General features: G+C 40.6%; 1 protein-coding gene and 1 long non-coding RNA gene across 8 annotated transcripts in view; one reads left to right on the top strand and one right to left on the bottom strand.

Moving 5' to 3' along the window:
- LOC124233483 (uncharacterized) overlaps positions 1-7751 on the bottom strand; it is a 37409-nt gene extending 29658 nt beyond the window's left edge. Inside the window, exons 1-3 of one of the 2 annotated variants that reach the window (XR_006887071.1) lie at positions 7625-7751; positions 6005-6098; positions 2048-2656 (exon numbers count right to left, since the gene is read on the bottom strand). This is a non-coding gene — a long non-coding RNA (uncharacterized LOC124233483). Of the gene's footprint in view, positions 1-2047; positions 2657-6004; positions 6099-7624 lie in introns of those variants that run through there. The other variant, XR_006887072.1, reaches the window with a different exon arrangement.
- Positions 7752-8059: 308 nt separating this feature from the next.
- Positions 8060-25447, top strand: LOC124233482 (SOSS complex subunit B2). Of its 6 annotated transcripts, none has more exons than XR_006887070.1 (10): positions 8060-8605; positions 8893-9031; positions 11729-11800; positions 13530-13605; positions 14056-14122; positions 15205-17731; positions 19293-20337; positions 21331-21364; positions 22295-22349; positions 25284-25447. XR_006887070.1 is itself a non-coding variant. In XM_046650602.1 (6 exons), exons 1-6 carry the CDS (start codon positions 8515-8517, stop codon positions 15372-15374), a joined length of 615 nt encoding a protein of 204 aa, XP_046506558.1. In that variant the 5' UTR covers positions 8060-8514; the 3' UTR covers positions 15375-20588. The 6 variants fall into 6 exon arrangements, 1 of the variants encoding a protein (XP_046506558.1); XR_006887069.1 differs by having other exon boundaries at positions 18403-20337; XR_006887067.1 differs by having other exon boundaries at positions 15205-19461; positions 20197-20337.
- Positions 25448-27136: the final 1689 nt, after the last annotated feature.

Here is a 27136-nt window from a genome sequence, read left to right as displayed (position 1 = left end):
TTACTGTGCCTGGAAAGAGCCAGTCAGCTTGGGCCTTTTCAATGGCTCCCTCCTCTCCCGTGTCTCTTCACTCAGATATCACCTTCCCTGACTTTCTGCCACCATTCCTGCTAAATCCCTATCCCCTCCCTTGATTCATTTTTCACCTTAGAACTCATCACCCTCTAATATACTATATACTTTTACTTATTTATTTTGTCCGTTGTCTGTCTACTCACATTAGAATGTAAGCTCTATGAACTCAGAGATTTTTGTCTGTATTTTCACTGATGCATCCTGGTGCTGGTACATAGCAGTTGTTCCATAAAGATTTGTTGACTAAATTAATGGATTGTGTTTAAGAACTATACAAAGGGCAAGTGGGAATGTAAATCTCTTCAAAATTCCTAAAATGTAATTTGACAATACATATCAGAAGTCTTAACTATATACTCAGTAATTTCACGTCCAGAAATTTATCTCAATGCAGGATTTCCCAAGTTATTACAAAGGAAATACTGTTCCAGAGTATTAATAGGCATGCGGAAAACAAAGAAAATAGTCTGGAAAAAAAAAACCTCTCCTAACCTGCTGTGGTTCTCAGACTTGGCTGCATGTTGTAATTACTGGAGGGGTTTTTTAATATATTGATGCCTGAGTCCCACCTTAAAAGATTCTGATTTAATTGGTTTGGACTGGTTGTTCTTCTTGTCATGCTATTAGCAACCTATGATGATTATTACTGAGATCCATTAATTCTTTAGGGGCTGTAGGTGGTAATCTTATTCACATCTGTGGGCCTGTTTTTTTCCATATACAAGATGAAGGGGTGAGGGCACTTTTTTTTTTTGGAGGAAGATTACCCTGAGCTAACTGCTGCCAATCCTGCTCTTTTTACTGAGGAAGACTGGCCCTGAGGTAACATCCATGCCCATCTTCCTCTACTTTATATGTGGGATGCTTACCACAGCATAGCATGCCAGGTGGTGCCATGTCTGCACCCGGGATCCGAACTGGGGAACCCTGGGCCGCCAAAGCAGAACATGCACACTTAACTGCTGCGCCACAGGGCCGGCCCCTAGGGGTGAGAGCACTTTAAGTGGAAGCATGCTTCCAATTGGGACCCTCTATGTTCACATGGGAAATGCTCTCATTTAGAGGTTTGTAGGAAGAATTTGCTGTTTCTTCCTGGTGATTTATTAGTGTATGTATGTGTGTGAAAGTGATGTGGGGTTGGTGAGTCGAGAAGTTGAAAGAAAGATTTCTTAGACTCTTCAGATCTGGCAGTAGTGCTCTTTTATTTAGAGAATAGAATAGCATGGGGACAGGACCCATGGGCAGTCAGAGCTTCTGCTGCCGCCGCTTCTGCTGCCCCCGCTGGCATGGGGACAGGGCCCATGGGCAGGCAGAGCCGCTGCTGCTGCCCCCGCTGGCATGGGGACAGGACCCATGGGCAGGCAGAGCTGGTGCGTGGGGACAGGACCCATGGGCAGTCAGAGCTCCTGCTGCTGCCCCGAGTTGAGGGTTAGGGCTAATTTTATAAGGCATGGGTATGTGAGTCATTTCTTTACAAGACAAAGGAAAGAACATGAAAAAAAGTTAAAATGGTATCAGTGCAGGTGGGGTCTGGTCGTTGGGTGATCCCATGACTTTTGGACAAGAATCAAATCGGATTAAGTAAAGGTCAGAAGCCACCACCCTAAATCAGTTACATGAGATTGCCAGACAGCAACCAACTTAAGTTCTTGCCTTCCCCATTAAGAGTTTCTAGGGATAAGGTCATCTCTCTTCTTCTTCCTGGTACAGAGAGGGAGGCACCTTTTACAGATAGAGATTTACCTTATAAATGTAAATGTGTCCCAACAAGGGCAAGTTCCATTCCCCAGAGCTTCCCTCCCTGTCCCAGTTTATCAAAAGCAATCAGCCCAAAACAATCCCGATGCCAAAGAGACATATCTTGGGATGGCCAATTTCAGGTCCCTACAAGCTCATACCCCCTTCCTTCACAAACGCAAATGTCTCTCAAAAGGGCAAGCAAAATTCCAGTCCTCGGAGCCTGCTTCTCATCTGCAGTTTTAAAAGTAACCAGCCTAAAAATCCTCATCATAAACCATTTTAAAATTAAGCAGCCTAAAAATCCTCATCAAAAGAACACATTTGTGAGCTTTATAATGCTCTAAAATAAGAAAAGATATTTACTTTTATTATAGAGAAACTAAGATAAATCAAAATTCCATAAAGAGTCATCGAGCCCTCCACTCCAACATGTGTCAGATGTGATGTTAGGGGGAACTGTCACATACTTCTTGTAGGGCCAATTAGAGCAAGTTAAGGAACAGGACAGCTGATTTTTAAACTATTTGTTTGTTTACTTTTACATATGTATTAGTCAATTTGGGCTGCTATAACAGAACACCATAAACTGGGTGGCTCATAAACAGCAAAAATTGAGAAATATATATCCTTCACAGTTCTGGAGGCTGAGAAGTCCAAGATTAAGGCACTGGCAGATTCAGTGTCTGGTGAGAGCCCACTTCCTGGTTCACAGATGTCCATCTTTGTGCTGTCCTCCATGGTGGAAGGGGTGAGGGAGCTCCCTGGGGTCTCTTTCACAAGGGCATTAATCCCATTCAGGACGGCTCTGCCTTCACAGCTAATCACCTCTCAGAGGTCCCACCTCCAAATACCAACACATTGGGGATTAGATTTTAACGTATGAATTTTGGGCGGTCAGAAACATTTGTCTATAGCAACATCGGACACTGGGAAACATCAGCAAACAGTAGCGAGTAACTCTTGTTGAAGCATCCAGACCTACAGTATGAAAAAGACTTCTGATCCTACAGAAGCCTTCTCGTGCTCTCTGTACATGTGATTTGTAGCATTCTCTACAATATCCCTTTAAGTATGAGGACTATGACATATACTCCTACTAGATAAATCTTCTACTAATAAAGAAACAATTTTATTAGTTTTGAGTTAGTTCAGTTGCCAATAATATTTTGTTTTTTCAGTTGAATAAACAAATTCAGGCAGCTATTTACACATATGGTGCATTTGAAAAAAAACTTAAGAACACAGGAGCCGAGGATCTTAACAAGATAATGTAGCTGAGTTGAATCAACTCATTTAGGGGTACCTACCTTCCCAAGGGAAACCACACAGTTGTTACTCACAAGCAGACTGAGCTGTCCCCACACAATTAGACACGGGACATCAGATCAGATGTTACTGCACTTACCAGCGTGAACTACAAACCTTCAAAAAGTCCAGTTACTCACTTAGACAACCAAAGAAACGCGCTTTTTAGGACAAATAACCTGTTTTGGAGAAAGAGTTACTGCACGAAACAGACAGTTGGTTTTAAACCCCAGCTTCATAACTTACTATAAAATGAGAAAATTCACTTTGCACATATTAATTATTGAGTAATATATTAATAAGTACAAACTGTTTATAAGTGTAAAATGCCTGGCACAGAGCAAATGTTCAATGTGCGTTAGCATTCATCATTATAGGGATGATTTGTGGGCTATTGATGAGGATCACAGCCGCCCCAGGGAGAGAAGCCCAAGGTATCCTGCCCTACATGCTGATCTGTATCACCCTCTGGAAGCATAGGATGTCCTGACTTAATCCAGTCTGATTGATATCTAAAGTTATAGGACCACCCAATAACCAGACCCCAACTGCACTGATACCATTTTAACGATTTTTTTCCTGATCTTTCCTTTGTCTCGTAAAAAAATAACTCAGATACCTATGCCTTATAAATTTAGCTCTAACCCTCAACATATTGCAGCTCTTACTGCCCATGGGTCCTGTCCCTATGCCCATGCCAGAAGCTCTTCACTGCCCACGGGTCCTGTCCCCATGCTACTCCAGGCTATTCTTGGAATAAAAAAGCACTACTGCCAGATCTTGAGAGTCCAAGAAATCTTTCTTTCAACTCTCGACTCACGGAGCCTGCATCAGCTATTGTTGCAAATATTACTAAATATTACTTATGAGTCTTTTGGTTAAATCTTTTTAAGAAGATTAAGAAAAGTTTTTTTTTCTGACCTTGCCAATTATGCTACAAAGTAGATTACCTCTGTAATGTGAGAACACTGTAGTTCTTGTTAATTTTTTTTATTGTGTCACCATACAAAACATCTAGTATCAAACAGTACTTGGCCAGCAGTTTTATTGATGTTGCAAAAATTTTAAATAGATGGATAGTGCAAAGAAAGTGAAAATGACCTTTGTGATGCCAGAAACCAGGACCTGGAGTGAGCATGGATGGGTAGAGGGAGGCAGGCAAAACTGACAGGAAAACCTTTATTAGTGAGGACCCAGATAACTGGAACCTTATGAATGCCCTCTGTATTGTACTGGATCTTACTAAGCAAGATCTTCTCTTTTTTAAATTTTTTTTCCTGCTTTTTCTCCCCAAATCCCTTCACTACATAGTTGTATATTTTAGTTGTGGGTCCTTCTAGTTGTGGCATGTGAGATGCCTCCGCAGTGTGGCCTAACGAGTGGCGCCATGTCTGCACCCAGGATCCAAACCGGCGAAACCCTGGGCCACCGAAGCAGAGCAGCGAACCCAATCACTTGGCCACGGGGCCAGCCCCAGCAAGATCTTCTTTACATGGAAGTAGTGGTGTTGAGGTTCTGAGCATAAACCTCTCATCATCTCAAAAAAGGTTTATGTTTGGGCTATGAAAATGAGGAAGGCCTGAAGAGCAACAGTCTTAGAAGGAAGAAGACCATGAAGCAATCTTGTGAATATAGTAAAGAATCAGATATATAATCATTAGGACCTAACTGGCTGGGCAGAGTGATGGAGCTCTGCTTATTTCACTGAATGGTCATATCAGAAAAGATTATCTGGGTGGCAACAGTCATCCTAGGCATCCCTTTTCTCTTTGTATTAACCACCACCCTTGAGGAGTGATTTGGGGGTAGTGGAAATCGACTGGCCTGGTTTGAAGATTTCTGCATTGCCCATGCCGTCTTGTTTCTCAAGGCTGTCTTTACTTTTGGTGAATGAGAAAGCACTTGGTTGCCATTTCCTTTCTGAGAACTGTTGAGTTGGTAGGGGAGGAAGTAAATGTTTGCCTGAGTTCTATCCTCTGGGGGAAGGGCAGGGCTGGGCTGTTCCTCTGAGCACCAGCTTCTGCTTTCGTGGGGCTTGGTTCCTACGTGTCTGGTTCCTCTTTATAAATGTCAATGAAATTGGTCTGAGCAGCCCTACCTAATCCCCTTTCTGGGAACAAATGACTGAGGGGGCTGGGAGTGGCTAACTTTCTTTACCCAAACTCTTGGCCACAACTTTCCTGAATATTCTTAACTGGTTTCCTGTCTATTGCTAATCTTTTAAAGATCTGGTTAAACCTTCTAAAAAAAAAAAAAAGGTCTGATTTAATACTGCTTCTGTGAGAATGTCGTTTGCCTATGTTGAAGAATATAGCTCTGAGGAAAATCCAACTGAAGCATCAAGGTCTGTTAGATAGTGAATCAGAGCTTCTGATCTGCATTTAGGAGTCTTTGGGAGCCCTGAGGTTGGATGTGGTTCTGCCCTTAACTGACATGTTTCATCATTTGTTTTATTTGATGTTGAAATAATGCTTATAATATTATTTTACACCATTTTCCAGCATTACATCACTGTCTTTGGCATTCTGGGCCTTATTTATCCATGAAATGGAAGCTTCTGCCTTCTTAAGAATGTCTTGACTCTCCTGCTAATGGTATGATTGCCTTTGAAACTCTTTTCTTTGGCTGTAATATATCTATGCTGCTTGTTTGCAGATGTTTGGGAAGCGGTGGTTGATCTCAAAATATTCATAAAGAATCCAGGAAAAATGAAGGCTTCTGCCATGCAAATTCTCTGACACTGTTCTCAACATTTCTGTTACCATCACTAATAGTTAATTGGATGATTCTTTAAAGCCCTACAGATATATCTTGCTGATAATACTTCTTTAGTCTGTTTTTGACCCTTATAATTCTACCACTGCAATTTAAGTCTAAAAATTACCTTTAGGCTGGACGGCTATGGGGTCCAGATTGCCTAGATTCAAAACACAGGCTGGCCATTCTTTAGCTATGAGGTCTCTGGTGAGTTTCGTCATCTGCAAAATGGAGATAAAAATACTAGTCACCACATAGGACTGATGAAAGGACTAAGCCATCATAGCTTAAGCTATTGTTTTTCTTTTCTTTAATAGTAGAAAATAGGAGAGAATATTTATTGAGCATCTACTATTCGCTAGGTACTGGTTGGACAACTTATTTATGAGCCCCTGTAATCCTCTGTGACGCAGGCCTCCTTTTATTTCCCAGATGATTAAATTATGAGTAGGAAGCTTAATCAATTGTCCTAAAGGTCACCCAACTAGTAAATAGTTTGAGCTCAGCTATGCTTCTAACCACATGCCCTTTTCACTACACGACATAAAGAAAACTTTATTCATCTTTTTTCCCCCCAGGTTATGTTACAGGGTTTCTCACTGCTGTGATATGATTTCTTTGGATGTATAAAAATAAGTGCATGATCTGACAGCTCTTGAAGAGACATAGAGGAAATAAATGCATGATACTAAGTGAAAGAAGTCAATCTGAAAAGGTTACATACTAACTCCAATTAAATGACATTCTGGAAAAGTCAAAACTATGGCGACAGTAAAAAGATGAGTGGTTGCCAGGGGTTAGAGGAGAAGGATGAATAGGTGGAACACAGCAGATTTTTAGGGCAGTGAAACTATTCTGTATACTATAATGGTGGATACATATCATTATATATTTGTCTAAATCCATAAAATGTATAACACCAAGAGTGAACCCTAAGGTAAACTATGGACTTTGGGTCATAATGATGTGTTAATGAAGGTTCACCAACTGTAACAATGTACCACTCTGGTGGGGGATATTGGTAATGGGGGAGGCTATGCTTGCATGGGGGTAGAGAGTATACGGGAAATCTCTGGACCCTCCTCTAAATCTTGCTGTCAACCTAAAACTACTCTAAAATATAGTCTATAGTTCACGGGCTTCACATTGGCTGCTCAAAGTTTCCCCGGTTTGGACCCTGGGCGCCCACAAGGCACCACTCATCAGGCCATGCTGAGGCAGCATCCCACACAGCACAACCAGAGGCACTCACAACTAGAATATACAACTAGGTACTGGGGGGCTTTCGTGAGAAGCAGCAAAAAAAAAAAAGACAGCCAACAGTTGTTAGCTCAGGTGCCAATCTTTAAAGTCTATATAAAAAAAACAAGTGTAGAGAAGCAAAGCAAAATGGGTAAGGGGTAAGGAAAAATAAGAAGTCTGCCAAGGACCTTCACTACTTGTGTATCTGCGTAGTATTATAGGATGAAAAGTGCAAGACCAGGTCGGACGACCAGTGTTGAAGGCCTGCTTGCTCACAAGTTGCTGGGTGACCTTCGACAAACTACCTCACCTTTCTGGACCTCAATTTAAATATGATTAAAATCCGGCGGTTGAACCGATCTCTAAGTTCCCTGCGGGGCCTAAAATTCCAGCCTTGCACCACGGACCAACCCCTGCCTGGTTTTCGCCTCCGTCCCCCTCCCCCCGCCCCCAGCCACCCTCGCCTGAGCCTTGTTCTTAGCCGGCTGCACATTTTTTAACATACCCACTGGGTCCTAAACACAGCACCTGTTCCCTGCGACCGTGGGACAAAGGGCAAGGGTGGAAGACTGAACCCTGAGAGAAAGAACGCAAGGAAACCCCGAAGCTAGACAGCCGGGAGGAAATGCCGGCAAAGGAAGCTGCACGGCAAAGAGGACGCTGCGCCGCGGCGGCGGAAGCGGGAGGCGGCGGGGCGGGGCCGAGCGCCCATTGGAAGGCTGAGGGGGCGGGGTCCGCGCTGACAGCCCCGGGGAGGAGCGATGGAGGCTGCGCGCGCGTCGCCCGCCCATTCCCGCCCATTCCCGCCCCTTCGCTTCCCCTGCCCCGGGCCTGGAGGGCGGGGCGGCGGGCGTGCCGACGCCGCGTGACGTCACAAGGGGCGGGGCGTCTCGGGGGTGCAGCCGACGCGCGGGCACGTTCGGCAGTCGCTGTTTGGGACTCTGGGCGCGCGAGTGCTCAGTCCGCGCTCTCCATTTGCTGTCACAGCCCGTCCCTTCCCGGAGCCCCGGTCACAGTGGGCGCGCGCCCGTGTGTGTGAACGGGACTCAGGGCAGAGGCGTCCCCTCGCTGCCTTTTTTTTTCTTCCTTTCTGCAAAGAAGGGGGCAGCTCGCACGCTTGTCTTCCTGTCGCCCTGTGGCGAGTGGGGTTGGTGTGCGGAGCGGTTCGTCTTTTTTCTTTTAAACTTGCGAGCGCTTTTTTCTTTTTCTTTTTTTTTTTTTCAGGCTCAGTGCCGTCTGAGCTAGTTTCCTCCGTCCCTGACTACTGCTTTCTGTCCCTTCTCCTGCTCCCCCCGCCCAAGGTCGCCCCTCCGCCCTCGCCCCTGGCCCGGGAGGGTGGGAAGCTTTGTCCCGCTCCCTGCCCATCCGCGTCTCCGCAGCCGCACCTGCCTCAATATGAATGGGGTCAACGACCCACTTCTTTTTATAAAAGATATTAAGCCCGGACTGAAAAACTTAAATGTCGTCTTTATTGTCCTGGAGATAGGTAAGTGGGGTCCGCAGCCCAGCCCGCAAGCCCCGTGCGTCCCGGGGCGGGAGGGAGGGGCGCCGCCGCCGCGAGCCGGGGGCTCCCCTCCCCCGCCCTCCCTTCCCCCATCCACGTGGCCCGGGGCCCCCGCTGGGGCTCGGATCCTACCTGCGGCGAGAAGCCGGGGCTCGACCTCTTCCCAGCTTAAAGATGCAGTGGTCCCGGAGGAGCAGTTAGAGAGCCTTTCTGGAAGTCCTCGTTATCTAATACACCCCTCCCCCCTTTTGATTTTTAAATCCTCACAGGACGCGTGACCAAAACCAAAGACGGCCATGAAGTGAGATCATGCAAAGTAGCAGATAAAACGGGCAGCATCACTATTTCCGTGTGGGATGAAATCGGAGGTCTTATACAGCCAGGGGATATTATTCGGTTGACCAGAGGGTAGGTGTGCCTAAAAGGTGGGGGGCGGAGGGAGGAGAGTGCTGCCTGCATCGGTAGCAGGGCTGCGGAATCGGAGTTGGTTGATGCCGTGATCTTGGCAAGCTCGGAAATTTCGTATTTTTTCTGTGGACCACTCCGAGGAGTTTTGAACCCCTTAGATGTTAGCTGTGGATGGTCCACAGGGTTCGGATGTAACACCGTCGCCTTCAAAGCAATCAGTTTCAGCCCGAAATCTAACCATCCCCACGCCCACCAGTTCACAGGTTAAGGATTTTTTTAAATACTGTCCTGAGATTATTGAGTCTTTTTGGTAGATTGATACGATTAACAAAGTCAATACTTTATCTTTCTCATAAGTTATTTAATGTAGTTGTCACTTAGTTTTTTTCCAACCTTCTCCCCTTTTTAATGGCTTTTGAAATCTTGCCAATATTTTACCTGTACTTTTTAAATTTAGATGGTGTGGACATAAATTAAGATCGTAGTTGGAGAATTTAGCAGACTTTGTGGCATGTCGAATTTGTACGTGGAGGTAAAAGTTAAGAGGAAAGTTTACAATATCTGGAAGGCACATTCTCAAAAATCATTTCTTGTGCCTACTGCTGTAAGGTCATTGTTGTACAAAAATCAGAATGATGTGCAGAAAATGTTTGGCAGAAAGACATCTATGATACCTCCATCCAAGAGAGTCACTTGGCACATTGGCTTTAAAAAATTATTTAGCACAATCTCTTTTTGGGTTGGTAATCAGATTGCCTTTAAAAATTTACCAAATCTTTTATCTTAGGAAGATAAAAAGCCAGAAAAAGGGTCTTGAAAATAGATTTGGGGAACTTTGGTGATCAATAGAATTGTAATAATTTATTGGTCATAAATATAGGAAGAGCAGGTGGAGATTGATGTTGGCATAGTAAATAGAATCTCAGAGAAGTGTTGGATCACTCTGTAGGAGTTTGGAGCCCTTCGATATCATCTGACAGATCTTACAACATCTTCAGGAAGTGAGGCAGAGTTTCATCAAAGAAGGAAGTGAGAGTCAGGACTTAGACATTTTATTCTCGAACACTGACTCATTAGGACACTAATTGCGTCTTAAACTTCCACAAAAGAGAATTCTTACCTGAGAGGGTGTGGTGAGGATTAGCATGATTAAAGTTTTTTGGGTCTCTCATCCAATAATTAAAAGTATTCTAACAACTAGAAGGACCCACAACTAAAAAACTATACAACTATATACTGGGGGGGTTGGGGGAGAAAAAGCAGAAAAAAAAATACTCTATACACTGTAAAAGTCATCTCCTTTCAAATGTTTTATATTCTGTAGTCACAGAAAATACCTAGATATGTCCATCAAAAAAACTGTGGAAAAACTGAGTTTATTTGCTTTATAGTATCTGTAGAACTTTAAGGAGTACAAATACCAAGAAGTACAATTTAAAGGAAAATTCAAAACTAGAGAAACTCTACTACTTCCTAACTTAAGTATGACCTTGAAGTTATTATACTTCTTCAACTTCTGTAAAATGGGAATGATTATACCTTACTTACTAAAATAACACATCCAGCTTGGAGTCTGGCGCATTTAAGGCCCTTAAATTCTAGTTGAATCTAAGAAAAGTCGCTTTTGAAGAAAGGCATACATCTAAATAATGGTAATTTGAATATTGGTATATTTATCAGAAAACCCTGCGAATATTGATCTCATTCCTGAAACAAGTGAAAGTTAAATTTTTTAATTGTAACTTCAAATTTTTTCTCAATAGGCATTAATTCTTACTTTAATAAAGTGAAACATTAATGCACTGTCTCCTGAGTCACTTTCTATATAACATAACAGAGTGGTGAATGGAGTCTTTAGTAAATAAACGTTAGTAAGTGAAGAGAAATATATAATGTGGAACTAGCACGTTTTTATTAATCTATATTAAAAAGATGAGCTGTCAACATAAACAATATTTAGTTATAATTTATCATTCTAAGTTACCACAGTAGTTGTATAAAGAATGAATGAAAACCAAACCTTGGACTGATTTTATCATATTGATTAATTTACATTTTTCTTAGATTTGTGTGTAGGATTATTTTATGATGCTGTCTGCATTCAGAATTTTTTGGGGTAAACAATTGTTCAGCTGGAGTGGTGCTAAAAATTGGAAATTGGAAAGGCAGATAGGTGATAGATTTTCGACCTTAGTTTTTTTAGCACCTTGATTAACTTTTAACACATTTTCAGTAGCTTGGGAACCCTATGTCTTTTATGGAGGCAAAGGATACACTATTATATCAATATCTGACTAGACTGAGTAAATGAGTATAAAAGTAAACACTAGGTTGTTGATTTCGTATATTCTGTGATTGAAAAATAATTTCTGCTTGAATCTGCAATTGAAAGTTCCCTTGTTAATTGACTAAAGATGTGATCTTTGGGGTATAACAATGCTTGCTTTGCAAAAAGACTTCTAGGTTAGTTATCGTTTAGATAATTATGTCAAAATTTGTCAGTAGAATTTTGTGTTATTCCTTACTAAGTAATAAGTTAATCAAAATTAGATTCATTGTATTTGATTTGCTCTGGTGGACAGAGGGTCTGATGTCCACTCGCACTCCAGTACAAAAAATATAGTAGAAAGATTTACTTGATTTAAGTAGAAGGAAATGTGCAGATTTCTACAAAACTGATATTTCTTTGCTTTCTAGGTATGCATCCATGTGGAAAGGATGTCTGACACTTTATACTGGGAGGGGTGGTGAGCTTCAAAAAATTGGGGAGTAAGTATTAAAATGCATTTCATGTAGTTGAGTAAATTGCAATATAATATCTATAGAATGACTGGTAGGTATAAAATGTCAGCCTATTCCTTGGCTTTGTTTGACTGGTAAACTGAATGACCTCAGCAGCTTAACTGTAAAAATAACTTTGCATGTATGTACTAGTTTAATAGCTATCAGTACTGTTTCCTGTAGTTGAGAATGTCAGTTTTTCCTGGCAAAGGGCATTAAGAAGATGCACTTGAGACAAACTCCAGTGGGATCATTTCTGTCAGCTTTGAAAACATGCATCTTTCAGGTGTGACGAGTGCCATTTGAAGTAGTTTCTGTCTTCTAGTGAATGGCCAAATTTAGAAGCTAAGTATGGGTTTCAGGCCATAAGTTTAAATTTTCTTTTTCTCTGTTTATGGATGAATATGTACTACTCGTGGTAAAAGGACTTGCAGCAGTGAAAATTGAAGTCCTGTATTTATCCACAGTCTAGGTACCGTACAGGCAGCCGCAATGCGAGCTTCCATATACTACTATCCTGGTAATCTCCACCCTGACTTGGAGGAGCCATCCTCTCTAGGGGTGTAAAGGTAATTCAGCCTCCATGCCGGCCTAGACGTGTGGGATGTACTCATAAAGTGTGGTATAGTGGTGCGCCAAATCATTAGACTGTTCTATTTGGTTAATGCTCAGACATCTGCTTAATACCCGTGAAATTGGAGGATATTTAAAGAGAGAAGCTACAAACAGCACCAAAAAAAAAAAAAAAAAAAAAGAAAGACAAAACTTTTTTCTCTTTTCCACACTGCAGAGATAAGATACTTTGTTTGGAAAAAATAAGCAATCTTGCTAGCTTTTAAAGATAAAGATCAGAAACTGGTAACACTTTGCCTTTGCTGGGAGGAAAATTAGGATTCACTTATGTTTGTATTTAGAATGGCATTAGAGCAATGTGTCATGAAAGGTTTTAGTGTCAATATTACAGAAAGATGTAGGATGTTGTTTCGACCTTCATGTGCAGAGAAGTATTTATAATAATGGAGATCAGTTATGTGAAGAACCACTGGAGGTCACTCAATTCTTGGTGGCTTGACTTTGTCAGAATTAGTCTGGTATTTACCTGAACTTGTTCTAATTTCTTATTTGTGGGATGAGGAGCTAAGAAAATGCTTGCATGTAGTGTTAGTATACTCCATAGTTAACGTAAAGAAGCACTGGGATAAACTGTTGTCTTGATAGCCAGTTGTTTTTATTCAGTCCTGCAGAACCTCCTCTTAACCTTGAATGATTATCTTTGCAGATTCACAGTGATTGGTCAAAAGAGAGGGACTGGATGAGAGTGTGTGAATGGATCAGTGCAAATCCATCACCACTGCGGGGGAAAAACCCTCTGGAATCCTAAACATGGTTCAGTGGCGTCAGCCTGTGTGGAAAAACAGGACAAAGATGTGTTTCTGTGTCCTCAGTCTTTGACATGGTTTAGTTTTTTGCAGTACAGAAGAATTAAAATACAAAATAGAATGCTCATACGTTGTGGGCAATCAAATATTTGTTGTTTTTATGGAACATAAGCATTTAGGAAGTTTTTGTTGTAAATGAAGAGTGATTTAGTGTGTTCCTTTTTAGTTAATTCATTTGACACCTAAATTCTTCATTCCTATATGTTATGCATGTTATATAAAGAGAGCTGATTACTTTATTTCAGAAGTCATTTAAGTTGTCCTTTATTTTCCTTTAGATTTTGTATGGTTTATTCAGAAGTGCCAAATTTCAGTGAACCCAACCCAGATTATCGAGGACAACAGAGCAAAGGGGTAATTAATCCAAATGTATAGTCTGTTTCTATGATGAGGCTTATTTTGGTTGTGTATTGTAAGTCTATGGCTAGCTTACTGACCCTCTTATACCCAGAGTATAATGAAGACAATCTTAAAAAAAACTTTTAAAGTCATTTCTATTCTATAGTTTTGTGAGTCTGTATATGTGTCTGTATTATCATAAATATATGTGCCGTTTAACACTTTGAGGAGTGGGGAGTGATAATCAGGAAATGCAACAAGAAGTAACAGAAGCTGTGAAAGCTTTGGAAAGTATTCCTGAATATTTTAACATTGAATGGAGCTGGATAAATCTTTAAAAAATTTGTTGGAAAAAACCCTTAAAAATTTAGAAAAAATGAATGAGTACAACAACGTTATTATAATAATATAAATGTGTGGTATTTTTGAATCTTCATTTGGTTACATTAAAAAAATTTTTTTTAGGCACACAGTGAACAGAAGAATAATTCCATGAATAATAATGTGGGTACAGGTACCTTTGGACCAGTAGGTAAGATATGTATTTTTTTTTTGCGTGTTTGTGATCAGGTGTAAGAATTAAGAGAAAATATAAAAGATTTAGAGGAAGAAATTGTCTTTAGGCGTAAATTAGTACTAAAAGGGAACTAACTAGTAAACAGGGAATTCCCAAGTAACTGATTCTCTAGAAAGCAGATACCCTCTTAAGCTAATTTATTGAGCACATTCTATATTTAAACATTTGGGCCAGGATACAGTGGTGAACATTGGCTAATAATTAAGAAGTTTACATTTTAGTGGTACATCGTGGTATTTTTCCACTGATTTTTTATAAAATTTCTGTCATCTATTGATTATTTATAGTAGATGCAGAATTATTGGTTATTTTCCATACACCGAAAGCCCTTTATCTTCAGATTAATAGCTCACCTTAATTTTTCATGTGCTGATAGCTGCTTCTGTAATAGATTAGCCTTTACTCCTCCAATACCCAAGTGTCATGTTAATGGTTCTCGCAGCCATGCTAAAGGTCTTTTGAAGTCTTTATTTAAGAATAAATAAGACTGAGGAAATAAAAAAGTCTCAGGAAAAGTCCTTTGTGATTGGAGTTCATTAGGGTGGCCGAAGTTTTATTTGACCTAATGGCTGCATGTTTTGGTACAGCTGGTGATCATCATGTTGTGGGGAACTTTGCTGTCTTTTTTTTTTTAAAGAGTTGGAATTACATTGTCTCTTTTGAGACATTATTAACCGTATTTGCACCAAATGCCAGTACTCATCCACCATTCTGCCCCTTCTCTTTTTCCCTTATAACATAGGCAGTGCGTTACCTATGCTTTTTTCCCCTATTCTACTGATTTCTCATTTTGCTGCCCAAATTGCTCTTTTTTCTCCTCTCTGTTAATATAACATCAAGTTAATATATTTACGGTAATTATATGTTTGGAAAAACCTAGAACTCACGTTGAGTTTTTCCAGTTGTTTGAAAATAAAGGTGTTTGTTTTCCCTACTATTAGTTGTAAGCATTAAGAGCATGTGTTAGAACTTCCAATATATGTACCTCTATAGATCAGTATCTGAACTTGATACTGAATTTTTGTGTTCTTTTTTAGGAAACGGGGTTCACACTGGCCCAGAATCAAGGGGATGCCAGTTCTCATATGCTGGTAGAAGCAATGGCCGAGGACCTGTAAATCCACAGCTACCAGGAACAGCTAATAATCAAACAGTCATGACCACAATAAGTAATGGCAGGGACCCTCGGAGAGCCTTTAAAAGATGACCTATGCCAAATAGTCACATGTAGTTTTTAAACTACGTGCCCTACTTGAACACATATTGCACTTTTATTTATTGTTAACTGTGAAAACTATGTCCTTATTGGTTTTCCTTTACGTTTTTGGTTTGTTAATCAGAGTGGGTTTTTTTAATAGCAGAACTGTTAGGCTGCTCAAGTCTCCTATTGAAGAATGGGAGCACACTGAAAAGTAGGGGCATTTGTTTTTAGAGCAAAAAGATCTTTGGATATCCTCTAAAATATCTGCACCCATTTCATGGGTGAGTTACTTTAAGACATCAGCATTATAGCCTCTATGAGTCTATCTTCTGTATACATTTTGTAATATTTAAAATAAGGCTTAGTGGGAGTTGTTCTGTTGTGTTAAATTCAGATATTGCCAACTAAAGCAATAACCACCAAAAAAATGAAAACTCACTCAAGGTTAATAGCAATTTTTGAGTGTTTGTGACTCCAGGAAAGATTGACTTTTTCATTGAGTGACTGCCATTAATATTTTCCAAGGACTGAATCATCCTCAATTCTTGTTTTATTACCAAAAAACGTGTTCTTTATCAGAATTATGAAAAGAAAGTGCTCTGTATTATAATGAGTAATTTTTTAAAAACTATATTTATTTTAGGGTAGTCCTATTAATATTTGTTGTCACTTTGTGCATTACCCTGAGGGAAAGTTTAAAAAGGAGGCCTTGAATATTTATTTTTGGAAGTACCATGTCAAATATTAAAGTATAATTAGAGGGAATTTTAAAGTCATAATAAACATTGATTTAATTATTTTTAAAAATTGTAGATAAACATTATAGTGAAGGCAATTCAAATTGAATTCATGTAGAAATATGCAGTCTTAAGTTATAGGGTCCTAGATACTTGCAGAAACTCAGCCTGGAGTGAAAATCCTAGGCACTTAAACTTTATTTGAGGTGCGTGTGTGTGCATGTAGATTGTCAGATTTCTGAACACAATTCACAAAGCCTTATCTGCAAAAGTTAAGAAATGGCTCTCTCAAAGAAGCGAATACAGCTTTATTCAGAAATGTAAACGTAGAATTTATTTATGTGTTGTAAATGGTCCCCAGTTCCACTTTTTACTGTAGGGTGGATAACTGGTGAAGTTTTCCTCTGTTAGAATTCAACTCTTCTTCATATTATCTCTTGAATAAAATTGCATTCGTGTTAACCGACCTACCTTATTTTTGCTCTTTCAGTGATTCACAGTGGAGAGCCAGGACATTTGCCTGTAGTTGTCATGACGACTTCAGCCTGGCGACTACTTAGCTGTATTTGTCGCTTTGTCTTTTTTCCTCACCTTAAATCACAAAATAATTTAAGTAGACTCTGTTTTCTGAAAACTGCATAGCATTTGAATATAAAAATTTGTGCCAGATTATTTATCTGCTTTAATTCAGTGTATCTAACAAGATTTCAGTATATGCTGCGTATTAGGCACCGTGTGCAGAGTGTTAAGGGGCAGACGAGATAATGAATAATCTTAAGGAGCGATAATGAATAATCTTTAGGAGCTTGTTTATGCCTTATAGTACTTTGGTAATGGAGTTTATGTATTCTAGAAAGAAGTTTTCTCTTTATTCATACACTGATGATTATGATTAATTTGACCTTGTGACTAATAGTTTCTTAAGATGTTCACAAAATTACAGATATTTGGAGTAAAAAGAAATGCTACAAATTAGTTTATAATTTTTTATTTTAAATTTAAGTAGAGATTGGAGCAGTAACACTAAGTTATTTGTGAGAATATAACGTTAAAAGTGATTTTGAAAGAAAGAATTTTGGAGTTTTTGAAAACCAAAATGTGGGGCATGGGTTGCTGAACTTCCAATCCTGGCCTCATTATCTCACCTGTGGTGCTGGGCAAGTCATTACATTGAAACCTCCGTAAACCTTAGGTCTCAGAACTATGAAAAACAAGTAAGTAACAGTACCCGTTTGTGGAATTATTGAAGATTTTCCATGTAAGTGATTTCTGGCACATAAGCAGTCAGATGTTTGTTGTCTAATCATAGCTCAGTAGTAGAAGAAAATGCAGGTCAGGTGTGGAGGTATTGTTACCTTTAACATCTTGTGATAAATAAGGAAAGACCTAAGCGTTTACTTTTGTAATGGACACTTGCCTCAGTAATTTAACTTCGTTGTTCTGTATTCTTTATCATTTGTTAACAGATGTCTTTTTTCTTAAGGGAAGCCTCCAAAACCAAAGCAAAGTGGGTTACAGTCCATAATGAGTATTTGCCTTCGCAGTCTCCTGGAACCGTTCTCATCAAGAAGCTGAGAGGAAGAAAGCTTCCTACCTTCCTCCTTCCTGGCTTTCAGCTGTCAACTTGTAAATAAGTTTAACCACCTCCCGAAAACCAAAACCATTTAGTGTAGAAACACACACTACTAAGATTGGGTCCCATTTCATTTCTGCACAACAGTCCTGAAGTGGATTGAAGTCTCCTCAGCCGGCTGGCCCCTCCTGTCTGCGCGGGGTCTTGGGGACCTGCCGCGGTACAGAAAGGGGGTGATGAAACCTGTAAGGCCGGGTGACGACGTGTCCCAGTGAAGGCTGCAGTGTGCGGCCCCGTTGAGACGGCTTTTCCTGTAGTAGTCCGACTTTTTTGCTTTGTTACTGTAGTTTTAGTAATTCTCTTTTAAATTTGAGGACAAGTTAACATGAGGAGACCCTGAATATTTGTAGTTCTGGGTATTTGTCACTTGTATTTTTATCACTCAACATTTTAAAAGAATGTTTAACTTGCTGGGTTGAGTAATAATGCCAAGGGAGTGATGCCAGAAACAAATAGATATGAGGCTACTAAAAAGTTATAATTTATGATAGGAGAACATTTAAAGTATAGGAGGCTGGTTAACTGGCCCTAAAACAGTTTTCTCAGAAGGTACAAATTGAAAAAGTTTTACGTCAGTTTGAAGACACTGGGGCAGTTGTTACTTTATGTAGATCTGACATTCCAGTTTGCTCACTGAAATGACTTCCCTTCTCTGTTACTCAAGGTAATGACTGTTTGCTGCCTTAAGATCCTTTTCTCTGATGTATTTGGAAAGATTCTAGAGACAGCAAGCTGGAAAACCATGAGAAAGCAGAGTCAACATGGAACACTTTCCCAAACTTAAGTCTCTTATCTCTAGTCTTGGAATTATTTACCCTATGGTGGCTTTTATTTTTATTAATCTCTGTTTCCTTCACTTGTTTCTTCCCCTATCTGATGAAACCCTGAATGTTTCTAGTAAAAAAAGAGGGTCACAGTCAATTGTTTAGTATGGGTTATATGACAAGGGTAAAGGCAGATATACTTGGCCATGGGGAAAACCTGTGTATTGAGGTTCCAGCCAATGATTAAATATTGGGGTAATTAAACAGTCTCACATTTCATAAAGTAGCTGTAATGATTAACAGCTAAGGTATGCTTCTGAGGAAATCTAATTGTGACCTTTGGAAAATAGCACTATTGTGAATGGTATGTTGTTAGGCCCTGAGGGAGGGGCTAGAAAAACATTTTACTTCCTAGGTATATTCAACTTTTCTCCAAATTTCTTGAAGTTTGCTTTGTTAGGGATGCACCAGAGTTTGTGTTCAAATACTGTAACCAAATTGCTCCAGGTTTCCAAGCTAAAAGGGTCTAATGAGGTTTCTCAAAGCACAGATCACAGACGAAGGAACAGACTAGAGATAAGTCTGGACTATATGATAAGCCATTTGTTTAGCATTTTTCCTCATTAAAAACATGAGACCCAAAGATGTTACTTAGGACTGTTTACCACTATAAGGTAACCAGTGTGATGTAAAGAAAGTGAACGTTTTAACGCGTTTGACATGGACTTTTTATTTAAGCCTTTTGAAAAGCCTTGATAGGTAACCCACAATTTTATTGTGGCTCCTCAAGTTTTAGGAACTTGTCGACCCAAGGCGTGGTGACTCAGCTGTTGAACAACAGTAGAGCCCAGATCTCTGAAGACTCTGTTGACACCCCACAGTCCTCACCGTCACATCGTGCTTACGTCTAACTTAACCTCAACTCAAGAACTATTGACGTGTCTTTAAAAACCAGTTCTGTATGTAACCATTTCCAACCAGAAACTCAAGTAAATTTTTCTATTTTACTCAAAATTTATGCTTCTAGATATAGAATAGACAGTCCAGTTTCCTAGTCCATGTATTGAATAAAACTCTCAAAGAATACTTTATAAACCACCTATATGAGATTCTCCACAGGAACTTGTTAGAACAAGTACAGGTTGCATCTGCTCTACCAAATGGAGAATTTATAAGTGTAGGTCTGGGAGAGCTGCTCTTGAAACAAAGACTGAAGATTTTTTGTCTCCTGTGCTTGACATCTCCCCCTGACACAGGAATAACTTTCCTTTGAAACCAAGTTTCAAGATATATATATCTTCATGTATCTTCAGTTCCTTTTATCTTTGTGAGGCTCGAATAGACCAAAGTTCTGGACTGTAACACATGGAGAAATTGTACTTAGAAGCATATGGCTCCAAATGGCAGAACTGATGGGTAAAGCAGGGTAGTTCAAGCAGAAGAGGTTGCTTATGGCCTCTGGATGTGAGCACTGAGTTCTGAATTAGTTTTAAATAGAATTACTCAAATTATATCGATGTTAAGATCAGATTGTGTATAGTGGAGTCACCGAGCTCCATCTGGGCCTAGGTAGATCAAAGAAAAGATAAGCTTTTTCACCCTAGGTTTCTGTTAAAACTTTTTAAAATAGATTTTATTGTTTATCTGAGCAAATGTATGTTTGCAGCATCTTCTGTCTTCCTCCTATTCCCCAGGTGTTCCTCCATTCTCTATTATGTGGAGATAAGCTGGCCAAATTGAAAAGTAGTGCGGTTGGAAGCCTGGTAAACATTCCTAAGAATGCCTGAGGAACCTGCCACTTACAGATCTCAGTCTCATTCTGCACAGAGGGGCAGGTACAATATTTTCCAGCGACAAGTAATATGCAAGGCATGATCTGACGGCCATGTGGGGCTAGTCTTTTGTTGCAAATATTTATAACCCTAGTGACTGAGTAAGACCTCTGACCTAACGTTGCTGGACTAAAGATAGAAAAGATAAAAACAGATTGGTCAGCACTGCTAGTGCCACCTACTGGGTGATGACTATAGTCTCTGTCATTTAGGAATCTGGGTTAACAAGTGAGAAGGTTCCATTTTTTCCAGTGGATGAGAATTTTTGTGTGGTGGTTTAAGCATGATAGGGAAGATGATTAAGGGGTAGTTGGGCCATCTGTTTAATTTATGAACAAGCAACATTGTGACATGAAAACCCCTCAGTTAAGCAAGTGTATAAAGCCCTGAACTGCCCTACGGTTACAGATAATATAGGAAAGATTGCCATATTTTGTATTGTTGCTACATTTGTCAATAATACTGGTGGGACGTGTAAACTGTTAAAAATACCTTTGGTTGGGTGGTGGTTTGGCAAAAACAGTTGGAGTAGAACATGAAACTGCCCTTCCAAATTTTACTCCTTAACCAGTGGTATTTTGTAAAATCCTGGCCAAATGACTTGTAGTTGTGTTAGCTTTGCAGACCATAACCTACTTTAAATGTCAGTGACAGTGTGCTTTGGTGAAAACTTGGTTTTAAGCTGAGAAGATCTTGTTCTGAGTCCTGGATGTACTGTTTACTGGCTCCATGACCATGAGCCTCCTGATAAAATGATAATGGGGCTGCAGACTCCCAGGGCTCTGAGAACTATATGAGCCAGTGTAGGCAAAATGGCTGTTCCAGATCGAGGGCTCAACAGATGTTAAGCTCTTCCCCCTTGAGTATTGGAAATAGGCAAATACTGGTCATTTCTCCATGCCATTATTAGGAGACAATGTTTTCTGTAATTTTAAATCGGAAATATTCAGCAGTTTATATAAATTATTGCAATTAAGTTTTTTTTTCTTAAAACAGGCAGGCTTTTACAGTCTTCTCTGGGCACAGAAGAGTAAGTATGCTGATGACTGACCATGACAGCTTGTAGGGTTGAGTCCTCATCAAGACCTGTCAGCAGCTGAGTACGCTGTGCTGTTTTTCCGTTCACCTTTGCCCAGAGGGCCAGGGCGTGGTTCTGAAAGTGCAGAGGAAGGAGGACTCGTGGGCCAGGATTTGTGCCAGGAGGAGGTCCACGGCCGAGGGGAAGGCGTCCTGTAGTCCCGGGGACAGCCGTCATGATCGCTGTGCACCCAGAGTGCAGAGGAGTTTGTTTGCTTCTGATAAAGCATTGGGCAACTTCCCAACATTTTATTATGAAAAATTTTGAACATACGGCCATGTCGACCAAATTTTAGTGTAAACACCTGTGTGCTAGATTTTACCATTAACGTCTGACTCTCTGTCACATCCATCTATCTGTTCCATTCAGTCATCTTTTTAATACATGTAATGTAAACTGGAAACAGTGCAGGAAATATGTCTCTATTTCAGCATGCTTATTCAATATTTTACAGTTTTTAGTGTAAAATTTACAAAGAAATGCCCAAATCTTAGGTGTACATTTGCGAGTTTTAATGAATGCCTATGCCTATGTAACTCAAAAAAAAAAAAACCTCTGTCAAGGTTGCCATCAGTCCAGAAACTTCCTCATATGCCTTCCCAAGTCAGTCCCTGTCCCCTGGACTCAGTGGCAGTGACTCTTCAGATATGTTAAAAGCATTCTTAGCTTAACTAAAGGGAAAAGTTTCATATGTGCCAAGGGCAGCTCTAGATTGCCTCACGGAGTTACGTGACTCCAACTCCAACCGTGCCCGAGTACCGCCAAACCCAGTCCCCCCACACGTCTCAGAAACACAACCCCAAGACCGTGGTATTTTTTTTCTGTCTCCTTGTTTCAATTTAGCCTCAGCTCTGTCCTTAAAATCTATTTTTTCCCCTCAAGATTTACACCTGACCTGCAAGACTCTTGGGGCAGAAACTGCTGGGATGAAGACCAGGTGAGCAGGACGTGCAGTCCAAGGACTGGCTGGAAGGAGTTGGCTGCTTGGGGCCTTCTGCTCCACCCGAGGAGCAGCTCTGGTTGAGGGGGAGCCTCGGCAGGATGTGTTGTGAAGTCCTCTGGGATGGAGTGCCGGGAGTAGAAGGGGTGCACTGGCTACCCTGAGTGCCCGGAGTAGGAGTGCACTGGCTACCCTGAGCGCCCGGAGTACAAGGGGTTCACCGGAACTTCAGTGTTCTCAGGTCAAGTGCTCAGCTATTCAGATTTTGATTCTAAAACTGATTTTCTTAAGGTGTGAGCTGAGCAGAAGGGCCTTCTACTCTTTGGGGGTTTTGCCTTTTCTTCTCATATGTAGGGATTCAGAGTTGGCATACTTAAGAGTGTGTAAGTTCCTTGTCAAGGAAAGACCCTCCCACTCTCGGTTTACAGGGAAGCATCCCTGAAAGACACATTACAGAAAACGCAATTGTGTTTTTGTTCCCAGTTTGTGCACACACGTACAAGCACACGACACACAGTTGCTGCCAGTGAAGTTGTCTCTGCATTAAGCTCTGCCTTCCCACTCTTAGATACTTCCTTTTTTCCATCACTGGGTGCTTAAGGCTCCTCTCTCTGTCTTCAGTGGGCTCCTCATAATTTATCCAGCACTTACTGTGTGCCAGTTCTATGCTAGTGAGTTACTGGCATCATCTCACTTATTCTATCGAATGACCTTGTGAGAGAGGTTTTGTTACCCTTACGTTACAGATAAAGAGACAGAGATTTAGAAGGACTGAGTACTTGGCCTGAGATCACGCATCCAGGAATTGACAGAGTCCTGTACTCCTGACTCACTGTCCTCTGCTGACTCACCGGACAGTGCTGGACAGGAGCCGGGGTTTGAGTTGGCTTTAGAAGGGAGTGTAGATTCAGTTATAGGCAGAGGGGAAGATGGAGGACAGAAGTACACAATTTGACTCATATTTTTGCTTAGGATTAGTTATACTCTGCATCAACTGAGTACAGACTCAAAGTCTACAATAAAGGTAGTGTCTCAATAGGGGAAATGAGATAACTGGATACCCCTCCCATATAAACACTAGAAAAACATGGGTGAATTCCGCCATTATTTGTGAATGGAGAAAACTTTTCTAACAATACCTCAAACTCCAGAAACATTAAGGAAAGATTGAAAAATTTGACTACATTTGCATGTTTAAAAGAAAGAGATGATAAACTGGGAACAAGATTTGTAATTTATATCACCGACACAGGGCTCAGTACCTAACACATAGAAAGCTTGTAAAAGTAGAGAAGACCAATCACTGTGGGAAAACGGTGGAGAAATAGAGGCAGATCACAGAAAAAAACTTCACATGGCTCCTGAACCTATGAAAAGAATGCTCAACCTCATAATGAGAGATGCAAATTAAAATGCCGTTGAGATACACTTGCTTTTAGATTGGCAAAAATTTTAAAGTTTGAAAACGCACTCGAGTGACATTATGAGAAATAGGCATTTTCGTTTATAGTTGGAGGGAATGGGAACTTCCTAATCCTAGGGCTGAGGGGGCATTGGCTACTTTTACTTCTGAATATGCCCTGTGACCCAACAATCCTGCCTCTGGGGCTCTGTCCTTGGGGCAGATTGTTCTCAAATGGCTGCTGGAATACCCCTTCCTATAGGCATGTCTTTGGGTAAGCCCCTCTTCCCAGTGACAGTGGGCTTGTGAGTGCCCTAGGACAGTAGCAAATTTAACTCAAGCGGGAGATTGAAAAGTACTTGTACTTGGGCCTCGTTCTCTCCCTCCATGTGCTTGGAGCCCTGAGAGGCCATGAGAGCATATAAAAGAGTGCTAGCTAGTCTACTGGAGGATGAGAGGCCACTTGAGGCCCCTTGGCTGATAGCCTGCCAACCCCTTGACGTGTGACTGAGTCTGTCTTGGACTGTCCAGCTCCTACTGAGCTGACAGCTGACTTGGGTCACATGAATGAGAACAGCAGAAGGAAGGACAGGGCTGAGCCCTGCCAAAATTGCCGACCTACAGAATCTTTATGTTGCTTTATGCCACTAAGTTTTGAAGTAGCATGCTATATATAGCAAAAGCTAACTGATACAGTACTAAAGGTACACTGGCAAAAATATGAAAAGACATGTTCAGTGAAGCATTGCTGATAATAGCAAAAGATTGGAAAAACTCCGATGTCCACCAATTCAAGAATGATTAAATACACTGTAGGGCGTTCGCTCAGTGGAAACTAAGCAACTGCTATGGAAATCTCTCCACATACTTTTATGAAGATATTTTAAGGATATATTGTTATATAGTGGAAAACAGCAAGGTATAGAATGTACATATAATGTGCTACCTTTTACTTAAGGAGGGGGGAATATTTTTGCTTTTATTTTTAAATATAGAAGAAATGACATCAATAAAAAATGATTTCCTATAGGAAAAGGGAGGGGATACAGATGGAAGCTAGACTTCAGTAAATATTCCTTGTTTTGTAGATATGACTTTAGAGTCATGGAAATATTTTACATATGGATGTACACACACACATGCACATATACATAGATAAAATCAAGATAAAAATACATATCTAAAGCTAAAGCAAAATGAAATAAATGAAAATTCTGTTGGTGGCTTAACCACACAGAGAAGAATTATTTCAACTATTTTAAAAATATAGTCATTTGTCTATGCATTCTTAGTGATATTTCCCAAGATAAAAGTGAATTAGGAAGAAATGTTAATATCGTTAATGATAATATTATTAATCTGAATCTATTATATATATTCTAGGATAAATAATTTTTAATAGTATTAAGAATCAAGAAAAGATATACAAATATAAAATTAAAAATGCTAAATAAAATTATAAATTTTAAATATAATTACAAATTTGAGTTGGAAATATCACTAAGTCATAATCTATTTCCTTAAAAAAGGCAAAGTCTTCTAAAATCTTTTGGAAGAATCGATGAAAAACTTTTTTGAAGAAGAAGAAGATTTGCCCTCCGCTGACATCTGCTGCCAGTCCTCCTCTTTTTGCTGAGGAAGACTGGCCCTGAGCTAACATCTGTGCCCATCTTCCTCTACTTTATATGTGGGATGCCTACCACAGCATGGCTTGACAGTAGTGCCACATCCGCACCTCAGATCCGAACAGGCAAACCCTGGGTCACCGAAGCGGAACATGCGAACTTAACCGCTGCACCACCAGGCTGGCCTCTATGAGAAACTTCTTGATAGATCTAACTGACAATTCAGGACCCCCTCCCCCCCGATCAATCACAAAAAAAATAGACAACCAGATGTTATGTACCTCCTGATAAGAAGCAATAGGAAGTACTAACACCAGCATTCTTTCAAAAAGTTGAACCTGAATCTGTTCAAGCTTCTATATCTAACGACTAGTTTACAGGATGGACAGTACAGAGGAGCAAGTTTAGCAATACCATGGAAAATTACAAGACCAACAGCTCTGATTCTTCAACAAATCAATTATAAGGAAAACAAGGAGGGAAGGCAAGAGGCTGTGGAAAAGATAAGAGAAACATCAATCAAATGCAGTGTATGGACTATTTGAATTTTGGTTGGGAAAGTTTCAACTGGATAAATGTGTTTATTAGACATTTGGGGAAATCTGAACAGTGACTAGATATTGATATTAAGGAATTAGAATTTTTGTAGTTGTGATATGGTTTTGTGGCTATGTTAAAGGAGTCTTTATTTTTTGGAGTTACATTCTGTATCAGTTGGTGCAGTCAGGACAGAAACCACACAGTGCTCCGAACAGAGGAAGTTTAAAGAATTATTAATTAGTATCAGGAAATTAACTACAAAGGAGTAAAGCAAACATTAAAGAATAGAGCAAGAGGAGGTATAAGGAGCGGCCACTACTACCAGGGCTGAGACTGAACACCCAAGGAAGGAGCAAACTCCCCTCTCACATCCCCACTCCAGTGGTAAGATCCACATCTCCTTGGAGAGGTTGAGTTCTTGGCCCACTGGATGGCAGAGAAGTTCACTGGGATGGTGCAGACCAGGAGTGGGCACCCAGCTCTATGGGAAGGCACCAGCAGGGCATCTATGAGGCTCACTGGGAAGCTGGCTGAGATGCCAGCAGCACTCGCCGGGAAGCCCCCCATTTGGGTGCTGCTGAAACTCCCTGGGAGGTGAGCACCGCTGTGTGGCTCATGAGCTGCAGCTGCTCTCAACTACAAGTACAAGCAGGGGAGAGCGCAATGAAACCTGCAAGAGTTACCCCTTCCTCTTCCAGTGTCCCTCTGGTGTTCTCTACTGACAAAGTTTAACATCTTGCCAGCTCACAAAAGAGAAAAGTTTATAGGGTCCAGCTCCAGTTCCACACATTGGAACAAAAAAGGGTGGGTTTGGAGCTGAGGAGTATTAAATTGATAACTGGTACCTGTAGTAAAGTATTTTTTTAATTTTTTTTTTAAAAAGCTGATTATTTTTGTTGTTATTTATTTTTTTGAGGAAGATTAGCCCTGAGCTAACATCTGCTGCCAATCTTCCCCTTTTTGCTGAGGAAGACTGGCCCTGAGCTCACATCTGTGCCCATCTTCCTGTACTTTATATGTAGGATGCCTATCACAGCATGGCTTGCCAAACGGTGCCATGTCCGCACCAGGGATCCGAACTGGTGAACCCCGGGCCGCCGAAGTGGACCGTGCAAACTCAACCGCTGCGCCAGTGGACCAGCCCCCATAGTAAAGTATTGATAGATGAAGTGTTAGGATGTCTGTGATTTGCTTCAAAATAATCCTGTGGGTGGGGA

The sequence above is a fragment of the Equus quagga genome, unplaced genomic scaffold (assembly GCF_021613505.1).
Source record: "Equus quagga isolate Etosha38 unplaced genomic scaffold, UCLA_HA_Equagga_1.0 203_RagTag, whole genome shotgun sequence".
NCBI classification, from domain to species: domain Eukaryota; kingdom Metazoa; phylum Chordata; class Mammalia; order Perissodactyla; family Equidae; genus Equus; species Equus quagga.
This window is presented reverse-complemented; position numbering and strand designations above follow the sequence as displayed.

What these genes read in the sequence shown, in the direction of transcription:
- LOC124233482 (XM_046650602.1), top strand. Translation starts at nt 8,515, where the DNA reads ATGAATGGGGTCAACGACCCACTTCTTTTTATAAAAGATATTAAGCCC. An exon ending in GAGCTTCAAAAAATTGGGGA is followed by an intron (nt 11,801 to 13,529) that starts GTAAGTATTAAA and finishes ATTTTCCTTTAG; the next exon opens with ATTTTGTATGGTTTATTCAG. An exon ending in GAGGACAACAGAGCAAAGGG is followed by an intron (nt 13,606 to 14,055) that starts GTAATTAATCCA and finishes AATTTTTTTTAG; the next exon opens with GCACACAGTGAACAGAAGAA.